Source organism: Dermochelys coriacea, chromosome 20 (genome assembly GCF_009764565.3).
Source record: "Dermochelys coriacea isolate rDerCor1 chromosome 20, rDerCor1.pri.v4, whole genome shotgun sequence".
NCBI classification, from domain to species: domain Eukaryota; kingdom Metazoa; phylum Chordata; order Testudines; family Dermochelyidae; genus Dermochelys; species Dermochelys coriacea.
In genome coordinates, this window is record NC_050087.2 from 15,643,037 (window position 1) to 15,663,777 (window position 20,741).

The following is a 20,741-nucleotide window of genomic DNA, read 5'->3' on the forward strand; positions in this document are numbered from 1 at the left end:
AGCGGGGGGGAGATGAGCGGGGGGGCTGAGCGGGGCGGGGGAGATGAGCGGGGGGGCTGAGCGGGGGGGAGATGAGAGGGGGGGCTGAGCAGTGGGGGGGAGATGAGCAGGGGGGCTGAGCGGTGGGGGGGAGATGAGCGGGAGGGCTGAGCAGTGGGGGGGAGACAAGCAGGGGGGGTCCTCTTGTTCTCGGCCTCTCTGGGAAGAAAGGAAGGCGAGAAAGGAGGGGGGGGTGGACGAGAAAAGGGACAAGGGAGGAGAACCGGACCGGAGGGAGAAGGCGGAGGAGAAGGGAGAGCGGAGGGAATGGAAACGAAGATGTAAAACCCAACAATGAAATGAACAGAAGGAGCCGAGTCTTGGCCCGGGGGCGAGGAGAGAAGGGGGGCGGGGGGGGGGAACGAAAAAGAGGAAGAAGAAAAGAAAAAAAGGAAAAGAACGAGAAAAGGAAGGAACCGGAGGAGCGGCAGCTGCAGCCTTGCGCTGGCTGGTCCTTTCAATGTCCTTGGTTATTTAAACCCGGGGTTTATTACGGGGGGGGGGGGAGGCGGGGTTACTTTTCGAGGGGGGGTCTTGTTTTTTCTCCCCCCCTCCAATATGCAAAAAAACAAAGGATCCTCTGCAGCCCCCCCGCCGTGCGTGATGGCTGGGTCCGGCTGCCCCGCGCCCCCCCCCCGACCCCCGCCGGCCCCCCAGCGACGGGACCCGGCTCATTGGCTGGGACCAGCGGCAGCGAGTTCTCGCTTGGTTAACACCCATCCACCCCCCCATAGCACACGCAGCCCCGCCCCCGATGGCACACACAGCCCCCCCCGCGGATAGCACACGCCCCATAGCGCCCCCCCCGGGGTAGCACACGCAGCCCCGCCCCCCCGATAGAACATCACTCCCCAAGATTTCACACACACACACCCCCGATAGCACACGCAGCCCCGCCCCGATGGTACACACAGTGCCCCCCCCCGCGGATAGCACACGCCCCATAGCGCCCCCCCAGGGGTAGCAAACGCAGCCCGGCCCCCCCGGATAGCACCCCCCCGATAGCACACGTAGCCCCCACCCCATGGTACATCCATCCCTCCCAAGCAGCCCCCACCCCAGCTCCTGCACGCGCCTCCCCATACTGCACTCCAAGCCCCCCCCCAGTATTCACTCGGACCCCATCCTACATGCAGAAGCCCCTGTACCGCCCCCCCGTCTCCCCTCCCTGGGGTGGGGGGGACCCCTCAGCTCCGGGGAGGGGGGAAGGAGAGGGGTGGTCTTTCAGATACAACCCAGAGAGAGGGAGAGGAGATATATATAGAAAGAGATAAAAATAGCTAGAGATGGATAGATAGATAGATGGGGTGTATGGGGATAAAGAGAGAGAGAGAGAGAGAGATGTGTGGGGCTAGATAGATAGATAGATAGATAGATAGATGGGGTGTATGGGGATAGATAGATAGATAGATAGATAGATAGATAGATAGATAGATAGATAGATAGATAGATAGATGGGGTGTATGGGGATAAAGAGAGAGAGAGAGAGATGTGTGGGGCTAGATAGATAGATAGATAGATGGGGTGTATGGGGATAGATAGATAGATAGATAGATAGATAGATAGATAGAGGGGGTGTATGGGGATAGATAGATAGGTAGATAGATAGATAGATAGATGGGTGTGTGGGGCTAGATAGGTAGCTAGATGATGTGTATAAGGCCAGCCAGCCAGGATCTGTGATCGAACCAGGCCGAGACAGAGAATCTCTTTCGTGTCATGCCATTGAATCTCTGGGTGTCTGGGTCAGGGGGCACAACCGCAGGGAAAGGGAGTTATGCTGGGGGGCATCCAACTGCAGGGCAGACTCTGCTCCACCAGCAAGATTAACCCACATTTCACGGGGGCAGAGAAACTGAGGCACAAAGAGGGACATGCCCAGTGAGGCAGTGGCAGAGCTGGGGACAGAACCCAGGAGTGCTGGCTCCCAATCCCTTCCCTGGCTCTCCCGGAGTCCCAAGAGTCCTGGTTTCCCAGTCTTTGCTCGGAGCAGCCTTCACTCCAGTTGATACGTTAGCTCTGAAAGTCTCCGGTTTCACTCAGTCTCCGCTTCACGCCCTGGCATCGCTCAGTTCCTGAGCTGCTGAAATGCCAGGTAAATGACTGCAGCTAATCCAGGGGCCCCATTGTGCTGGGCAGACCCCAAGGGAGGGACAGTCCAGGCCTGATGGGCCCGGTGGGGAGGGATGGACTCAGGTTGCATTCAGCATTGAGGCTAGTGGAGCGATGGTGCCTCTAGTCTGGCCACACAGGGAGGTTGGATAAAAGACTAACTACTGCTGCCAGCAAAGGGAGATCCTTTCTAGGTTAAGCAACAGAGCCCTGAGGGGAGGGAAGAGCTGCAGGGGAGCCGCGGTAGAGGGCACCCACCCATGGCCATCCAAAGAGCCTGCAGGCCCTGAATGGCAGCACTGGCCTGAGAAGGAATCAGAGCAGCTCAGCTCTGTGTCATAGTGCCTATACTGCTGGTGTCAAATGGGGAGTCTCCACTGGCTCAGGCAGGTGGGGCGGGGAGGTCCAGGGTTCAGACTGGAGTTACCAATAGGGCACAGAATGCAATGTGGGAAAGGGAGACTGTCACTGTGTCGTTATCCCCAGGGGACGACTGAAGGAAGGCGACTGACAAGGTGGACCATGGAGACTGGATCCTCTACGCATCCCGTATCCAGTTCCCCACTCCCCTAGGTCTGGATTGGAGGGGGCACCTCCTACATAGGAAAGGCCCCATATCCAGTTCCCTGAGACAGCCAATCCCCACTCCCTGGGGCGGCATCAAAGCCAGGACTCCTGGGTTACCCAGCTCTGGGAGGGGAGTGGAGTCTAGTGATTAGAAGACGGTGGGTTGGGAGCCAGGACTCCTGGGTTTTATTTCTGGCTCTGCCACAGACTCCCTGTGTGACCTTGACCAAGTCACTTCCTTCCCCCATGCCTCAGTTTCCCCATCTGTAGCATGAGGTGAACGATACATCCAGGCAGATGTTTGTGAGCTGCCCAGATACTACAGAGCTAGAGCCCAGTGCCAGAGAAATAACTGCAGTGAAAGTCACTTCATCCCAGGTTCGACATGCTCACCACTCCTTGCCTTCAGTGAAAAATGCCCTGGCCTAAAGCCACATTCAGCAGGTCACACAGTGCTCGGGAAAGGGAGGCATGTATTATCCTCATTTCACGGTGGGGGAAACTGAGGCAACGAGCAGGGCAGGGACATGCCTTCAGCCCCCCACTGAGCTGGGGCAGAATCCAGGAGTCTGGGCTCCTAATCTCCCCCTGTTCTCACCCCTAAAGAAAGTTCCACTCCCCGAGGCAGGGAGAGTACCCAGGAGTCCTGACTCCCAGCCCCTTCCTGCTCTAGCCCACTAGGCCGCAACTCCCCTCCCAGAGCCACTAATAGAACCCAGGAGTTCTGATGCCCAGCCCCCACCCACCCTTGCATTCAGCGCCGCCTATCGCACACAACCTGGGACCACAACCCAGGTGTCCTGCCTCTTCAGTTTGTTTCTGAAATCAAAGTCTCCTCTCTCCAGAGGTCTCTAGACATTTCTAGAAAGTTTTCTTTGGCAGCTGTTCCCCCTGCCTGGCCAAAGTGCCGCAACACCCTCTCACACACACACACACACACACACTACCACCACCCCTGACCGCCACCCTGGTCTCACAGCACAATCAGGGGGATGCACATGGGCCCCAAACTGGGTGCTTTCTAGCCCCATCTCTTTCTCTCCCCTTCCCTGGCGGATCCTGGCCTGCCCACCCTGTCTGTAGGGAAATCAGCGCAATGTCTCGCTCCAACAGAAGCAGCGCGATGCAGGGAGAAAAGCCCTCCTGTCGCCTGCTAGATTTCCGAACCGAGCATCGGCAAACATGCCACCACCCCGGCTAGAGACACACACGCCCCCGCGTGCAGCCTCGGGGAGGGCGTGTGGCAGTCGCTTTGGACCTAGCTCCGCCATCCCCCGGCTCCAATCCGGCCCCGTTTCCATCGAAACCCACCAATTTGGGGGGCAGGAGGAGGAGGTGGCGGTGGGAGCGGGAAGGGGGGTGGGTGTTCGCTAATAACCGAGGAGAGAGGATTGGTTTTGGTTAAGCTGAGACGGTGCCTTGTCCCCTACCTCATTTGCGCTCAGCGGGTATCTTTCTGCATCTTGCGGGCATCTGCTCATTTTGTATAGCGTCGCCATTGCTGATGGAAGCAGTGAGAGAGGAGAGAAAATTGCAGTTAGTCCCAGGGGAAAGGAAGAAAGAGACACGCACGCATAGCTAGGTAACGGGTTGGTAGCCGCGGCCGGTGATTTATAGCCCAGCCGGCCTGCGATTTTCCACCCAGGGAGAGCCGGAAGCAGAAAAGGAATCTCGCCACACCGAAGAACCGAAACTGACCAACACCCCCCTCGACGCGCACACGCGGCTCCCTTCCCGTCAGATTCTTTGCAGAGGGAAAGGAGCCGGATATTTTGATGCTGCCGTGCAAAGGGAAGGGCCGAGGGGGGGACAGGCCGGGAGCTGGCTGTCGGAGAACCTGGCCCACGGCACGTACTGTCAGCCGCGGGTGTCGAAGGAGATGCTGCTAAGTCCTGCCACCTGTCCACATTCTAATGGGAAGCTGCATCTAGTGGTTAGAGCAGGGAGAGGAGGGGGCTGGCGGATAGGACTCCTGGGTTCTGTTCCCAGCTCTGGGAGGGGTGTGAGGCCTAGTGCAGTGGTTTTCAACCTTTATTCATTAGCAGACGCCTAACGAATTTTGAATTGAGCTGCGGCCCCCTTTGGAAATCTTCGACGTAGTCTGCAGACCCCCCAGGGATCCACGGCCCACAGGTTGAAAACCACTTGCCTAGTGGTTAGAGTAGAGCAGGCGTGGGACGTGGCAGCTCTTTATGCAGGGATCCCTTGTCTGGCATGGAGATGCAGCCACCCCTGGGGCAGGGCACAGTAGCTGTTTGTACAAGAAGTCCTCACCCAGCGCTGAAACACAGCCACTCCTGGGGTGAGGTGGGGCAGCTGTTTATACCCAGCGCTGAGATGCAGCTGACTGTGTGTGTAACAGCCCCAGGTGGGGGAGCAGAAAGTGCTGGGGGAGGGGATGGGATGACCTTGAGGCTCTTCCATGGAGGCCGATAGCCCCTATGTTCTCCCCAGCCACACGGGGCCCTTCCCTGCTCCCTCCACGGCTGGGCTGGGGCATCGTCCTGCCTGGATCTCTTTATCCCGCACGCGGTCACTGCCCCACCATGGAAATCAGGACATTGTGGCAGGAACAATGACGGGGAGCAAAAGCCTCCCAGCTGCACTCTTCTGACCCCTCCCTTCCTGCCCCCCCCAACACCTGCCAGCCTGCCCTTCCCCCGCCCTCAGCTCATGCTTTTGTTCCCTCCATGTAGCCTCCCCCCAAACCCCTCAGTGTTCTCAGCTCACTCCTCACAAGCACCCCAGATGCTGACGCACCATAGAAAAGTTTCACGTGGGCACAAGTGTTCACAGGATCCCGGCCTCCCACTTTGATGGACTCGGGAATTGGAGGCTGGGGAAACACAGCCTGGCGCCCCTGTGTCTCCCCAGAGCAGGGACTGCAGCACACCCGCAGGGGGCCCCTCCCTGGCCCCAGCCACCCTGCCAGCTCAGAGCAGAGGCTCCCAAGCAGGAAAAGAGGCTAGTCAGTTGCCCGGGTTTCTGGTCAGTTTCATGGGGGGGTCTCTGCCAGGGCTGGGGGCTGGGCTCCCACAGACGCTGCCCCAGGGAGGAGGGGGGTGAACTATCTTGCCCCTATTTCTGATCCCAGGGTGGCACCTGACCATGAGGGCACCTTGGAAGTGGCAGCTCGATTTGTCACACTGGTGGGAGGCTGGGGGGTGATTTGGCCTACAGGGCACATGGGTGGGAGTCAGGTCTCCTGGGTTCTGTTCCGGGCTCTGGGTGGAGAGTGGGCTCAGGGGGTCAGAGAGGGGGAGGGGGGCTGGGAGTCAGGGCTCCTGGGTTCTGTTCTGGGTGGAGAGTGGGCTCAGGGGGTCAGAGAGGGGGAGGGGGGCTGGGAGTCAGGGCTCCCGGGTTCTGTTCTGGGTTCTGGGTGGAGAGTGGGCTCAGGGGGTCACAGAGAGGGAGGGGAGCTGGGAGTCAGGGCTCCTGGGTTCTCTTCTGGGTGGAGAGTGGGCTCAGGGGGTCAGAGAGGGGGAGGGGGGCTGGGAGTCAGGACACCTGGGTTCTCTTCTGGGTTCTGCGTGGAGAGTGGGCTCAGGGGGTCACAGAGAGGGAGGGGGGCTGGGAGTCAGGACATCTGGGTTCTGTTCTGGGTTCTGGTTAGAGAGTGGGCTCAGGGGGTCAGAGAGGGGGAGGGGGGCTGGGAGTCAGGGCTCCTGGGTTCTCTTCTGGGTTCTGGGTAGAGAGTGGGCTCAGGGGGTCACAGAGAGGGAGGGGAGCTGGGAGTCAGGGCTCCTGGGTTCTGTTCTGGGTTCTGGGTAGAGAGTGGGCTCAGGGGGTCAGAGAGGGGGAGGGGGGCTGGGAGTCAGGACACCTGGGTTCTCTTCTGGGTTCTGTGTGGAGAGTCGGCTCAGGGGGTCACAGAGAGGGAGGGGGGCTGGGAGTCAGGACACATGGGTTCTCTTCTGGGTTCTGTGTGGAGAGTGGGCTCAGGGGGTCACAGAGAGGGAGGGGGGCTGGGAGTCAGGGCTCCTGGGTTCTGTTCTGGGTGGAGAGTGGGCTCAGGGGGTCAGAGAGGGGGAGGGGGGCTGGGAGTCAGGACACCTGGGTTCTCTTCTGGGTTCTGTGTGGAGAGTGGGCTCAGGGGGTCACAGAGAGGGAGGGGGGCTGGGAGTCAGGACACATGGGTTCTCTTCTGGGTTCTGTGTGGAGAGTGGGCTCAGGGGGTCACAGAGAGGGAGGGGGGCTGGGAGTCAGGACACATGGGTTCTCTTCTGGGTTCTGTGTGGAGAGTGAGCTCAGGGGGTCAGAGAGGGGGAGAGGGGCTGGGAGTCAGGGCTCCTGGGTCCTGTTCCGTGCTCTGGGTGGAGAGTGGGCTCAGGGGATTAGAGCAAGGGAGGGGGGTGAACTCTTGAGTTCCACTCCCAGCTCCAGGAGGAGATTGGGGCCGTGGCCGGACTACAGTAGATAGCACGGCCAGAGTGTCTAGCCTAGTATCATGCCCATAGCGCTGTCCCAGATCTACCTGTGATCACAGCCCAGGACCTGCCCCCCACACACATCTCCCATGCAGAACCAGCCCAGCGGAGCTCTCTGATGCAGGCCCAGCCCTGCTTGGTGTTTGGGTGCATGCTGGATGCTCCAATCTGGGTGGAAGGTGAAGCAAAACCAGCCATCACCAGGTCAGGAGGTGGGGGCCAGGGGTGTCCCCTGAGCCATGGGGACTGATTGCGTCCATCTGGACAGGCAGGGATGGGAGCCATGCACTGGCAGCTAAGGGGGCCTGGTGCACAAACACACTCCTAGTGACACATGAATGGCCTCTCCCTCACAAGGCCCGTGCACTCATGCTGGCCATGCCACTCCTGCCCATGCTCTGCTCCTGCAGAGATCCTCCCATGCAGATCCTGCCTTGGGGGGGCAGCAGTTCCAAGACCCCCAGCGACGTCTCTGCTAAATACCCTTCAGTTTCTCCTGCACTGAATTGTGTGAAAGGAGCAAAACAACTGGTCTGAGGCTCTCCCACGCTTGTTCACTGGGTGCCCTGCCCTAACCAGGGAGAGAACCTAGGAGTCCTGGCTCCCAGCCCCAGTTCCAACCACTAGACCCCACTCCCCTCCCAGGGCCAGGGCAGGGAGGGAACCCAGGAGCCCTGGCTCCCAGCCCCAGTTCCAACCACTAGACCCCACTCCTCTCCCAGGGCCAGGGCAGGGAGGGAACCCAGGAGTCCTGGCTCCCAGCCCCAGTTCCAACCACTAGACCCCACTCCCCTCCAGGGCCAGGGCAGGGAGAGAACCCAGGAGTCCGGAGACAGTCAAGCTGAGTCCGTAGCACTTGCTGAGACCAGACCCAATTCAGCACCACAGACAGCTCCAGGGAGCCGCCCCTGTCCTCGGTCCCAAGGCGGGGCCCCGCGGCGCTGACGGGCTGAGCAAGCGGAGCAAACCTGAACCGCTCTCGGCTCGCCCCCGCCCCCGGGATGCTGGGGACCACTGAAGTGAAGTGAGACAGGGCCAATGGGAAAGAACCCAGGAGTCCTGGCTCCCAGCCCCCCCCGACTCTAACCACTAGTCCCCACTTCCCTCCCAGAGCTGGGGAAAGAACCCAGGAGTCCTGGCTCCCAGCCCCCCCGACTCTAACCACTAGTCCCCACTCCCCTCCCAGAGCTGGGGGAAGAACCCAGGAGTCCTGGCTCCCAGCCCCCACCCTGCTCTCCAAGGGGTCCGGACTTTCCAGAGCTTCAGCTGCAATATCCCCAGTGACCTCAGATGACCTTTGAACAGGGGTCAGTGGGGGGGCACTTTGGCCTCTCGACCTGCCAGGGTCCACAAAGGGTCAGCTTCCCCTCATGGGGAACAACAGCTAGAGGCGGGGGAGGGGTTACCCCTCCTCCCGGCACTGCAGTGAATAGACCCCCTGGGGTGGGGGAGGGGACAAGACCCCAGGCCCCATCCCCATCCACCACCACAGAGTGATTTCTGCCTAATAACGGAGGGGAGCGGGGTCTGATGGTTAGAGCAGGGGGGGCTGGGAGCCAGGACTCCTGGGTTCTCTCCCTGGATCTGGGAGGGGAGCAGGGTCTGGTGGTTAGAGCGGGGGTGGGGCTGGGAGCCAGGACTCCTGGATTCTCTCCCTGGATCTGGGAGGGGAGCAGGGTCTGGTGGTAAGAGCAGGGGGGGCTGGGAGCCAGGACTCCTGGGTTCTCTCCCTGGATCTGGGAGGGGAGCAGGGTCTGGTGGTTAGAGGAGGATGTGGGGGTTGAAACTGATCTCTCCCTTTCCTCTCTGCCAAGCACAGTCCCTGCCCTCCAACCCCAGGAGCAGGGGTGGGTAGCAGGGACCATATGCCACCAATTAGCCAGTGATCCCACATCTGCCACCATCCTGCGCGGGGGGGTTGCGGGGGGGGGATGTGATGAGGAGGCCGAGCCCCGTATCCCATGGGAGGAAGGGGCCTGGCAGATGCAGGCTCTCACCCCAGGATGGCAGTGCCCAGCCCATGTGCTGTGAATGGCCGGAGGAGAGGGGTCCCAAAGGGACTCTGATTTCAGGGCCAGGAAGCCAGATGGCCGGGGGTGGGGGAGGAGATTGGATTAGAGGGGGAGGAGGCCCCCTATGGCAGAGAGGGAAAAGGCAGGGAGGGTGCAGAAACCCCAGCATGGGGACGGGAAAGAGGGGGCCCCCCTTGCTGCAAACCAACCCCCCCATCCTACAGCCTCCCCACTGCAAACCATCACCCCAAAACTCAGTCTTCATCCCTCAAATGTAACACAGAACACAACCCCTCAAGTGCAAACCCATCCCCCTACCTGACCCCCCTGCCCCTAAATCAAACCTCGCCACCCACACTCATGGAGTCCTGCCCCCCCTCCCCCTATGACCCAGCCATTCCCTTGTAGGGGGCTGGCTCAGTTCCAGGCTGGGAGTCCCACCCAGGCCTTCCCCTCTGATGGCCCCCTATGTCATGAGTTTGCTGGGACCCCGCCTGTCTCCCAGGGGTCCACATTACAGAAATGCCCATATGGGGCACTGGGGTCAGCACTGACTGTAAGGGGAGAGCGCCCCCTAGTGAGCCCCCACCTCGCTCCATGCAGCACTGGGCCCCCAGCACCGTCTCTGTACATAGGCCAGGAGCTCTCAGCCCCTACCAGCCTCAACCCCCTCATCCCTGCTATGCCCACTTCTGCCCCAGGAGGCTGGTGGTTAAGGCCCTGGGCAGGGACTCAAGAGAGCTGGGTTCAATTCCTGGCTGTCCCACTGACCCTCTGCATGACCTTGGGCGAGGCCCTGCACCTCTGGGACTCAGTTTCCCCATCCTGCCTTTGTCTGCTGAGGTGGAAAGGCCTTCAGGACTGAGACAGTCTCTCTGTGTCTGGGGACCCTGATCTCACTTGGAGTCTGTGCAGAAGGTGGCACGGGGTGAGCTGTGATTGCGGTCAGGGTCTGAGCAGTGCCTGGCACGAGGGGGGCTCTGACTTTGTTGGGGGTCGGTGCAGCACCCGGCACAAGGGGGACCGTGGTCTCAGTTGTCTGCTACCATAGTCATAATGGTAAGCCTGGAAAAATATGCTCTGTGGGTCCCCGCAAGCCACAGAGCTGCGTCAAATCCCAGCCTTGCTCCCAAGGAGCGGACCCCAGCACATAGGAGACTGGTCGGCCTGGGGAGGAGACGCACTCCCCATTCGGCTTTGTCAGCAGATCCGGCCTTCAGCAGCAAGGTCTCTCGCTGAGCGCCAGGGCCTGACTGCCCCGGGAAGCAGCAATAGCCGGGGCTGGGCTGGCAGCTCAGCTGGGCACGAGGTGGTCGGGGGAAGGGAGATGGACAGAGGCATGAGGTGTCTTATCCTGGCTGGGGGAGACCCAGCTTTGCAGTGGGGGGGGGCTGCTGCATTGACCTGATGGGGATACGGATTTGCAGCAGGAGGTTGCAGGAGGTTGCAGTGTCTTGCTTTGCGGGGGGGGGGAGGACAGGGATGCAGCAGCTCAGGGCGAGAGGCTGCCAGGAGCCGCAGGCTGGTTGCACGGGGATGCAGCGACGTGCAGGAGGTGGCATTAAGAGGCAGGGTGGGAGGGGGGCGGGCGATGGTGACACCGCAGGGGCATGGCGCAGCGGGATGCGGTGCTGGGCAGGAGGATGCACTGAGCTGCGGTTGATGCAGATCTGCAGCAGAGCAGGGCAGGGGGCCAGAGGGAGGCACGAGCCGGTCGCACGGAGGGAGGGGGGGCAGCGATGCAGCAGAAACAGATTGGAAGCAGAGCAGGGGCTAGCCGGGGGGACAGATTGGCAACAGCTCAGGGCCAGAGGGTGCAAGGAGCTGGCCTCTGATTTCAGGCCCCGGTAGCCGTTGGCTGGGGGCCATGGATCGATGCCCATGACCCCTGCTCCCACCCCAGGCCAGCCCTATGAGTGCCCAGAACTAGGGTAACCCTTGCCCTGTGTCTTGTTCATTTCACTCCTTGCATTTTCCTTGTGGCTTTCCCAGTTCTGGGAGGGGGGGATTTCAATGGGAATGGGGCCCCCAGGAGTCCTGACTCCCAGCTCCCCTCCCAGACACACACACTCTAACCACTACATCCCATTCTCCTGGAAGAGCTGGGAATAGAACCCAGGAGTGCTGACTCCCAGGCCCCACCCCCCACTCTAACCACCACACCTCACTCCCTCCCAGAGGAGGCACCCTTCTCCAGAGATTTCCCCACTCAAGTCAGTCACCTTTAGGGGTGACTGCTCCGATCAGGACCCCCTGGGCTAGAATCTGGCTCCACCGGCCTGGAGGGAGGTCCGGCGGGGGGGGGTTCAGTTCTCCCTCCATGGGCCGTGTTCACACGGTGCAGGTTGGCACCGGGCTGCGCTGGCGTCCCCTCCTCCCATCCCTAAGTGCTTCTGACAGCTCGGGCCCCGGCGTGGGTGTCGGAGGCTTAAAATATCCGCTCTGCCTGGCCATGCAGGTTGCAGCATCCATGCGCCTGTCTGGCAATGGGGTCAGGCAGCTGGGGTCCAGCCCCACACGGGGGTGCCCAGGGCAGCTTCACCCCCATGCAGGGGTCAACTATGCTGTCTGTCTGTGCTTTCACAGGCACCAGCTCCTGTCTCTCTCCCACAGTGGGTGACACTTGCTCCCTTGATGCTGAGATGCAGCCACCTCTGGGGTGGAGCACAGGGGCTATTTATTCAGGGATCCCTCACTTGGTGCAGAGATGCAGCCACCTCTGAGGTGGGATATGGGGGCTGTTTAACAGCCACATAGCAACACCACACAACCGTTTAGGACAGGAAGTGGAGTCAGGACTCCTGGGTTCTCCCCCCAATGCTGGGAGGGGTGGGAGGTCTAGTGGTTAGAGCTGGGGGGTGGGGTGGGGCTGGGAGCGAGAATTCGTGGCTTCTATTCCCAGCTCCACCACTGACTCGTTAAGTCCCTTCCCTGTTTTGTACCTCAGTTTCCTCTCCCCTCTGTCTTCTGGGGCAGGGGAGCGTGTGCCCCGTGCCGTGGGGGGTGGCCTTGGAGAGGTGGGTGAGGAGAGGTGATAGCTCCGCCCCTGGAAGCCCTGGGCAGGTGACGGCTGCCCACTGCCTGTCCGCCCTGCCCATCACCGCAGCCTCGGGGCCACGGGCAAGGAAACAGCTGCGGCTACTCCCCCGCCAGGCGGCTGCCCCAGTGCTAACCTCCAGCACATCCTGCTCCTTTGTGCCTAATTGCATTGCGGGGGAGGGGCTGCCCTTTCCATTTGGGGTCATGGCCCATCCCCCCAGCACGCTGGGTGGGCAGGGAGCCAGCTCACCCCCCCCAAGGCTTGGGGTCAAAGGTCACTGGCAGAATGCACCAGTTGGTCCAACTTCCTCCCTGATATTCCCCCCATCACACTGATTAAAGGGGGGGGAGCTGGGCTGCTCCATCCCTCCCCCCACTTTCCCCCCTCCCCATCTGCTGCCCTCCATCGGCTCAGCAGATCCCAGCAGGAGGAGCTCTTCTCTAGGGAGGGATTGCCAGAGTAGGTAGGGGGGATACCGGGCTGGGGGGGCCCATGGGTCTGATTGGGGAGGCAGGGGGATACCGAGCTGGAGTGGCCCATGGGTCTGATTGGGGGGGGCAGGGGGATACCGGGCTGGAGGGACCCATGGGTCTCATCCCATCTGGCAATGTCTGCCTTAAGCTGAAAGCAGTGGGTGTGTGGACCTGGGGGAAGTGGCCCAGGGGTTTGAGGGGTTGGGGGGGTCCCACGGGGGCCCAGGGGAGGAGGTCTGGGAGGGCCCGACCAGGCACTTTTCATTCCAGTGAGAAAGATTCGTTCCAGCCCCTGGCGACTTCGCTCGGCCTCAGCCTGACACGGGGTCGGGGTCACCACCCCTCCAGATCCCCCCCATCCATCCACTGCTGGGGTGCTGTAGGAGTGAGAGGATGGGGCCCAGGGGGTGTGTTCTGCAGGGGGTGTCTGCACCCGGGTCATGCTCGCGCGCATGTGTGCGTGCGTGTGCGAGCTATGTCTGGATTTGCATGGTGCTGTGTGTGTATTGTGTGTTGCTGTATTTGTGTGTTGCCCTGTGTGTGTATTTGTGTGGGTGTGTATCTCTGCATTGTTCTGTGTATGTTGCTCTGTGTGTCTGTGTCACTCTGTGTGTGTCTGTGTGTTGCTCTGTGTTTCTCTCTGGGTATTGCTCTGGGTGTCTGTGTGTCGCTCTGTGTGTGTCGCTCTATGTGTGTGTTGCTCTGGGTGTCTGTTTGTCACTCTGTGTGTGTCGCTCTGTGTATGTCGCTCTGTGTGTGTGTGTCGCTCTGTGTGTGTCACTCTGTGTGTGTTGCTCTGTGTATGTTGCTCTGGGTGTGGCTCTGGGTGTGTGACTCTGTGTGTCTGTGCCATGCGCCTTGCATGGCCCATCTCCGCCAGCCCTAAGCCGGGAGCCCAACTGGCTGGACTAGCTGCGCTGAGCTGGGATTTGGGAGGATCGGGACGGGCCTGGGCGGTCCCGGGCGAGGCAGGGGGGAATCGGGATGGGGGTTTTGGGAGCCAAGCCCTCTGCCTTTACCAGGATCAGAGGCAATATATTGCATGGGGGCCTGGCTGCCTTTGCCCCCCACCTCCTTCGAGCTCACCCCACTGCAGCCCCACAGCTAGGGGAGGGGTACTGCCCCCCCCATTTGTGACCCCTTGGAAAATCCTTACTCACCCCCAACCCCCACCCCCTGCCCCACCCCCCAACTCTCACCCCCCTCAGTGCACTGACCCTAATGGGGGAGGGATGGGGCCAAGTGCATGGGGGGCCCTGAGGCAGCTGGGAGGGGGAAGGGAACAGAACCCAGCAGGGATGGGAGGGGGGGCAGCAGAGGCAGGCAGCATGGGGGGGAGCTCCCTGCACCCTCAAAGTCTCCTTGAGGGTTTAATCACCCCCCCAGCTCTAATCCATATGAAAAGGCCTTAAATATATCCACCCCCCCAGCTCCCCCATGTCCAGGAATGCTTTGCCCCCCATTAGCCAGGGCAGTAGCTGTGGTTTCACCAGGGGGCGACAACCCCCCTCCCCAATTCAGCCCATTGCCTGGGGGAGGCTGGGGGAGGGGGAAACAGAGGCAAAGACCTGGGGGGGGCTAATTGATGCCATCAGTGCCCCCTGCCCTATGGCACAGGGGGGCTCTCCCCAGCGAGGAGAGGAGGGTGGGCAAGTGGGCACCCGTGTCCCCCTCCCCGGGCGGCGCACACCTGGCTTGCCCATCCTCATCTCCATTTCAAGGAGCCAATTTCCAGCCACTCCAGAGTCGCACAAAGAGCTGAATGAGGCTCTCGGGCTGGTGCTGCCAGGCGGGGCAGCTTGGGGGGGGCCTCAGGTCAAGGGGGCTGAAGTGGCACTCGAGGGCGGCTGGCACCGCTCGCCGAGGGCCGGGGGGGGGGGATGGGGGAAGAATAGAGCTAGCGGCAGAGGAGGGGAGAAACTGAGGAAGGGCCCCTGTCCCATCCCCCACCCCACCCCCTCCAAGCCAGCCAGACCCAGCCTCAGGGCCAGGCCAAGTTTTACCCCAGCTCACGAGCTCTAGAAAAGTCGCGAGCAGCCACGTCTGGAACTGGACTCTGGAGTGGCACAAAGTTTGAGGGAGCGGGGCGGTGGCTCAGCAGGAGGCGCTGTCCCCTGGTGGCCAGTGCTGGCCCCAGAGCTCTCTGGGCACTATCACCCTGGAGCTGGGTTCGAGCTGCGACCCTAGCCCAGAAGGCGACAGCGCCCCCTGCCGGCTGGGGTGGTTCCAGACTCTTCCAGCTCTGCGACCATCGAGGATGTGCCAGGCCAACGGTGACCAGATGTTGGGGGCTTTGTCTTATATACACAACTGTCCTCCCCCCACCCCCAAAAAAGTGTCCCAATTTTTCACACTTTCACACTGCATCATGAGCTGGGCTGAGCACAGGGGGTCCCATGGGGCCCGGCTGCCCCACCTGCCCCACCTGCAATGGGCAGCTGGGACTGAGTGAAGCAGAGCTGGGATTGTGGGTGGAGCCAGGATCCAGTGGGGGCAGGAAGCTCGGATTGTGGGTGGAGCCAGGATCTAGTGGGGGAGGGGAGTTGAGACTGTGGGCGGAGCCAGGGATCGAGTTGGGGCGGGGAGCTGGGATTGTGGGTGGAGCCAGGATCCAGTGGGGGAGGGGAATTGAGACTGTGGGCGGAGCCAGAGATCGAGTTGGGGCGGGGAGCTGGGATTGTGGGTGGAGCCAGGATCCAGTGGGGGAGGGGAGTTGAGACTGTGGGCGGAGCCAGGATCGAGTTGGGGCGGGGAGCTGGGATTGAGTGAGAAATGGGCAGGGCCATTTAGATCCAAACTCCCCCAGCTTTCAAAGGGGCTCGGATACCACCTGGGCAGACCCCCTCATGTGCCCCAGCTCTGCCCAGCAGGGACCCCCTGTGGGGCGAGGGGAGCTCATTCAGCCCTCGCCTCGCTGCGATGTTTGTGCAGCAGGCGCCTGTCCCCTCAGAATGGGGCTGAGACCCCCCCAAACTCATCCTGGACAAAAAGGCCATGAAGGACTCCCGTCCCTGGCCAGCTGGGTTCAAACAAGGCTCTATAGCAGAAAGACCCCAGGTCCCATTCCCGACCCCCCTAAGCCAGCCAGTCCCCCTCCCTGGGGCCGGATGGGAGCCAGTACCTCATAGAGGGAAAAGGTCTCATGCCTCAGCAAAGCGGAGAGGTCTCCATCTCCTCCCTGCCGCCCACCCCCAACTCCCCCAGTTGCCCGCTGCCCCATGGCTGCCTCCCGCTCTCTCCCCTGGCCCTGCTGAGGAAATGCCAATGGGGGGGGGTCATGTCCCCCCCAGCCTCTGCTCCCAGGGCTGGCAGTACTGGCCCATCTCCGGTCAGGGCCATGTTTTCTAACAGAGCAAGCACTTGCTGGGAACCAGCAGCTGGGGGGAGTGGAACTGACTGAACCAAGACACCCCCTGTTTCCTGCCTCCCAACTCCCACCCCACCCCATGGGGGCTTTCAGAAAGGGAACCCCTGCAGCCAACCCAGGCTGGCTCCAATGGCCCCAGCTGGGGTCTGCCCACCCCACCTCCCCCAATAATCCAGGCTGTCTAGATCTGCCCCCCCCCCATTTTTCAGCTAGTGTCCTATGCCCCCAATCCTGGATCCAACCACCACCCCAGAGCTCAGCCCCGCCTCTGCAAGGAACCAGCCAGGGAACCCCCTCGTGCCCCCACACCTCATGGATGGGGACATACGACAAGGTACATTGGCCTGCTTGGGTGAAGGGCGTGCGGGGGGGGGGGGGAGTTAGTGCAGCTGCCATAAAGTAGCTGGGAGCTAGGGTGGAGGGGGGGGGTTGAAGATGGAGAGGGGGAGCAGAAGGAGGTGAGACTCGGATCCAATTTCTCCCGACAAGAGGCAGCAGCTGGCAGCTGCTAACGATCTGTGGTAATTAGCCAAGGGACGGCGCCTGGGTGCCCCTGCCTTTCCTATCAGGGCGCCCAGAGAGGGGTCACTGGGGGTGCAGGTAGCTATTTACACTCCGAGCAGCTTGGGGTGAGACCCTGGCCTGCCTCACAAGTTAGGCCGGGTTAGGCCAGAGCAGCCCCTGGATGGGAGACCCCAAGGGGCTGCTTTCGCCTTGGAATCAAGGATGGCACCAGACCTGGATGGGTGACTCACCCTTGGCACCTGCATTGCTCCCCCAGCCAAGGATAGAACCCAGGAGTCCGGGTTCCCACCCCCACCAGTGTTCATTTCATGCTCAGGGCTAAACCCCAGCAGCAGGGGGTTTCCCAGCCTGCCCCATAAGAGCGTGCACTAGGGTGAGCAAGCCACAGAGAGGCCTCCCAGTGGGGGGGGGGTGTTATTGGAGGCCAAGGAAGGGGGGGATGGGTCACTGTCACCCCCCCTTGGATCTTGGATCCAGCCCCAAACTCAATCCAACTCCTCCCCACACTGGGCATGTGGACGTGGGGCCAGGCTGGCCCCCCCCAGTGCCCCACCCCACGGTTGAGCAAGGGAGGGGGTGCCCAATCTGGGCACTGGCACCACCGAGTAGCTCTGGCCATGCATTATGCCCAGGGTTTGGCTGGATGGTGAATTATGGAGCAGGGCCGGCCTGGGGCATGTACCCAGGGCAGGATGGGGGGGGGGGTAGAGCAGGAATGCCCACCCCCACGGCACCCAGCTGGGATGGCAGGAGGTTCTGTCCTGAGGGTCCCATGGGGCAGGAGTTCTAGGGGCTGGGGCCACGCAGTCCCTCTCAGCCCAAGGGCAGGTCACTAGGATAGCGGCAGGTGGGGGGGGGGGCTCAGCAGGTTACACAGAGCAGCCCCCTGCCGCTCCCAGGTGCAGAGTGTGCTGGGGTGGGGTGCAGGCCCCGGGAGGGAGTAGAGCTCAGCTGGGGATCCCAGGGCTTGCAGAGCCTAAAGCTGGGGGGGACATGGGGGTGCTAGAAGCTGCCAGCGCTGGGAAGCAGGAACCCACTGGGTGCTGGGTCCCCCTGTGCTTCACAGGCAGTAACTGAGCCAATCTAGGGAGCTGCCTGTATCATTCCCAAGTGCAGATGGGGAAACAGAGGCACAGAGTCAAGACAGATGCAGGGCTGGGTAAAGAACTCAGGAGTCTTGGCTCCCAGCCCCCCCCCCCCCGCTCTCACTCCCTAGAACAGTGGTTTTCAGGCAAATCTGGGGGCTCCTGGGGGGCCACAAGCAGGTTTCAGGGGGTCTGTCAAAATAAACCAGGGAGCAGGGCTGGCGTTACATTGACGGGGGCCCGGGGCTGAAGCCGAAGCCTGAGCAACTTAGCTACACGGGGTCCCAGTGGCGTAGGGCCCTGCCTGCTACCCCCCAATTCCAGCCCTGGCTTTTAATCTCCCGGCTCTGCAGAGTTATTGTGGCACAGGCGGGCTGTGGGGTTTTTATAGCCTGTTGGGAAGGCCCCATTCAGAAAAAGTCTGAGAACCCCTGTCCCACCACACACTGACCCCAGACCCTGCCCCATAGAGTGACTGCTGACCCCCTATAATGTCAGACAGCAGCCAGGGGACCCCACCCCAGGAGCCCACAGGGGTCCGGCCCCAGCAGCACCCACTAGCTGCCTTCCCACCCCGGCATACCGGGGCAGGGGTCCCTGCGCTGGACACCCGAACGCAGGGGTGCAGAACCACCACATTCAGAGCCTGGCAGGGCATGGGGGTCCATCGCCACCTGCTGGAGAGCAGGGGAGCTGCAAAGGGCACGGGCATCCCTCGGAACCGGCCCGGTCCAGCCAGGAGCAGAGGAAAAGGGGACAGAAGCCAGGAGTCCTGACTCTTGGTGCCCCCAGCTCCAATCACTAGCCTCCACTCTCTTCCCAGAGCCAGGGATAAAACGCAGGTGTCCTGGACCCTAGCTCCCCCTAACCACTAGACTGGTTAATAATTGGGCCTGAAAATCCACCCGAATTGTGAGCTCAACCGCACAAAGGGAGGGGAAGTTCCTGTGATGTCCTGCCACTAACCGGTGACAGGGAAAGGCGCCCAAGGGGGCCAGCCCCAACTAGTCCAAACCCAAGGGCCGCCTGACAGTCCAGGGCTGCGTTGAACAAGAAAAGTGCAGAAGCAGAACCCCGTGAAGCAAGGCTGGCGTGCCGGCAACAATGCCGAATTGGGGGACAAAACACCGAGAGGCTGGGCCGTGCCGTTCCGCCCCCCATGCCCTTAGAGAGATGGGGAGACAAACTGGAAAGCGCGAGCTTGTACTTTACAACACTGCTGTACACCCGGGCCCAGGGAGAGGCGGCTGAACGCCGTGCCCCAGACCGCCGGGGCCCCGAGCGGCTGATCAGACCACGTGCTAGGCCCAGCGTTTTCCAGTGGCGACGTTGCAAGTGAGAGCCCACGGCAGAGCCAGTCGCTGTGTTTTCTCTTGGCGGCTCTTCCGTCCCGATAGGCGTTTGGCTCCTTGGAAAGGGGGACTGGACTTGACCAGCAGCAGTACAACCTCCGACCCGGCTCACCTCCCTTCCGCTGGGCACGTCTTGAACACCCTCGAGGAGCCCATCAAACCAGGGCGCTTCCCTTCTCCCAACTCTCTGCAGCCCCCGGGGCAAGGGAAGCTGCTGAGGCGAACGCCTGGCTTAGGACTGTCCATTGCAAAGGGGTTAACGGCTTCTCCTTTGCTGATCTAGCAGGGGGGACGGGTTTGCCATGGGACTCAGCAGGCCGTGGGCTCTGGGCACTAGCCCCCAACTTCTTTAAACTGTTTAATATTGGACAGTGTCAGGGTCACAGTCCTACCTTTGACGCTCTGGACTCCTTTATTCTACCTAAACACAGCCAACCCCATTTCCCTGCCAGAGCCGGGCATAGAACCCAGGAGTCCTGGCTCCCAGCCCCGCTAGACCCCACTCCCCTCCCACAGCCAGGCAGAACCCAGGAGTCCTGGCTCCCAGCCCCGCTAGACCCCACTCCCCTCCCACAGCCAGACAGAACCCAGGGGTCCTGGCTCCCAGCCCCGCTAGACCCCATTCCCCTCCCAAAGCCAGACAGAACCCAGGAGTCCTGGCTCCCAGCCCTACGAGACCCCTTTCTCCCCCCACCCCCAGACAGACAGAACCCAGGACCCAACGCTCACAGCCCCACTAGACCCCACTCTCTGCCCCCTCCCAGCCAGCCAGAACCCAGGAGTCCTGGCTTCCAGCTCTCCAAGGAGTCTCTCTGATGGGACCCAGATCAGGCGCCTACATATCACAGAAACAATGCTCCCTTGGGGGGCCTGGCAGGATCTCCCCCCCTCGCATGCCAGAGGCAGAGGGGTCCCAGGCTGGTCTGTATTATAGCCCTGCAAGAGTTCTGGGCTCTCCTGGCGCGAACCTGCCCTCCAACCACGCCAGGCTGAATGACTGGGAACCCCCAACCCTGGATCTTTTGCTCTCTAGGGGGCTTTCTCCCTCCGAGCCAGCTGCCCTTCAGCATCTCTCCTCTCATGGGGCAAGTCAGCAAAGTGACCCCAGGGTGGATTGAAATGAACTAAGAGGGGGGATTCGGGGCTACCCCACAGCCAGTCCCCTCCCTGCTCCCACACTGAGCAGGACACAGGCAGACCCTGCAGCTGCTTTTCTTACCTTCCCTACATTCTCATGCTGGCATCTAAGCCAAGACCCAGCCAGCTCCTTCAGCCCCAGTGCCACCAGGGCCCCAGAGAGAGAAACTGAGGCAGAATGGGAATGACTCCCAGGGTGTGGAAAGGGATCGGAGATCAGCTGCATCCGGACCACACCCCGGTGGGAGGAGGAGAGGGAGATTTCTCTGAACCAGGGCCAGGCTCCTCCTTTCCCCCCCCCCCACTAGGGAAGCAGCCACCCGGCTTGTGGCAACCTGGGAGCAGCAGCCAGGGTCCCAGGAGTGACATCTGAAGCGGCACTGCTGCCAGCAACGGTAACCCTGCTCTAGAGCAGCTGGCGCAGGCTCACGGCACACTCAGGCAGCACTGGGACGGGCCTTGACGGTTTTGTTCCCACCCACACCAGCTAGACACTTCTTTGCTTTACAGGGAAGAGGAGACGCTGGAGGTCTGGGCCCACCCTGCACAGGAGGGCACGTGCCCCACAAACTCAGAGGACCAGCCAGTACGGGTCCCATGCCAAA

At 61.5% G+C, this 20,741-nt stretch overlaps 1 protein-coding gene and 1 long non-coding RNA gene across 6 annotated transcripts in view; both read right to left on the reverse strand.

Annotated features, from left to right (window-relative positions):
* The window catches only part of ELAVL3 (ELAV like RNA binding protein 3), a 42,829-nt gene extending 38,422 nt beyond the window's left edge, over window positions 1-4,407 (reverse strand). For 4 of the 5 annotated variants that reach the window (XM_038379164.2, XM_038379167.2, XM_043506896.1 and 1 more), the window contains exon 1: window positions 4,149-4,407. In XM_038379164.2, the coding sequence (XP_038235092.1) occupies window positions 4,149-4,217 (69 nt within the window). In that variant the 5' untranslated portion in view covers window positions 4,218-4,407. The remainder of the gene's footprint in view (window positions 1-4,148) is intronic. The other variant, XM_038379165.2, reaches the window with a different exon arrangement.
* Window positions 1-20,741, reverse strand: part of LOC122458387 — a 493,263-nt gene that overhangs the window by 158,647 nt on the left and 313,875 nt on the right. The window lies entirely within an intron of this gene.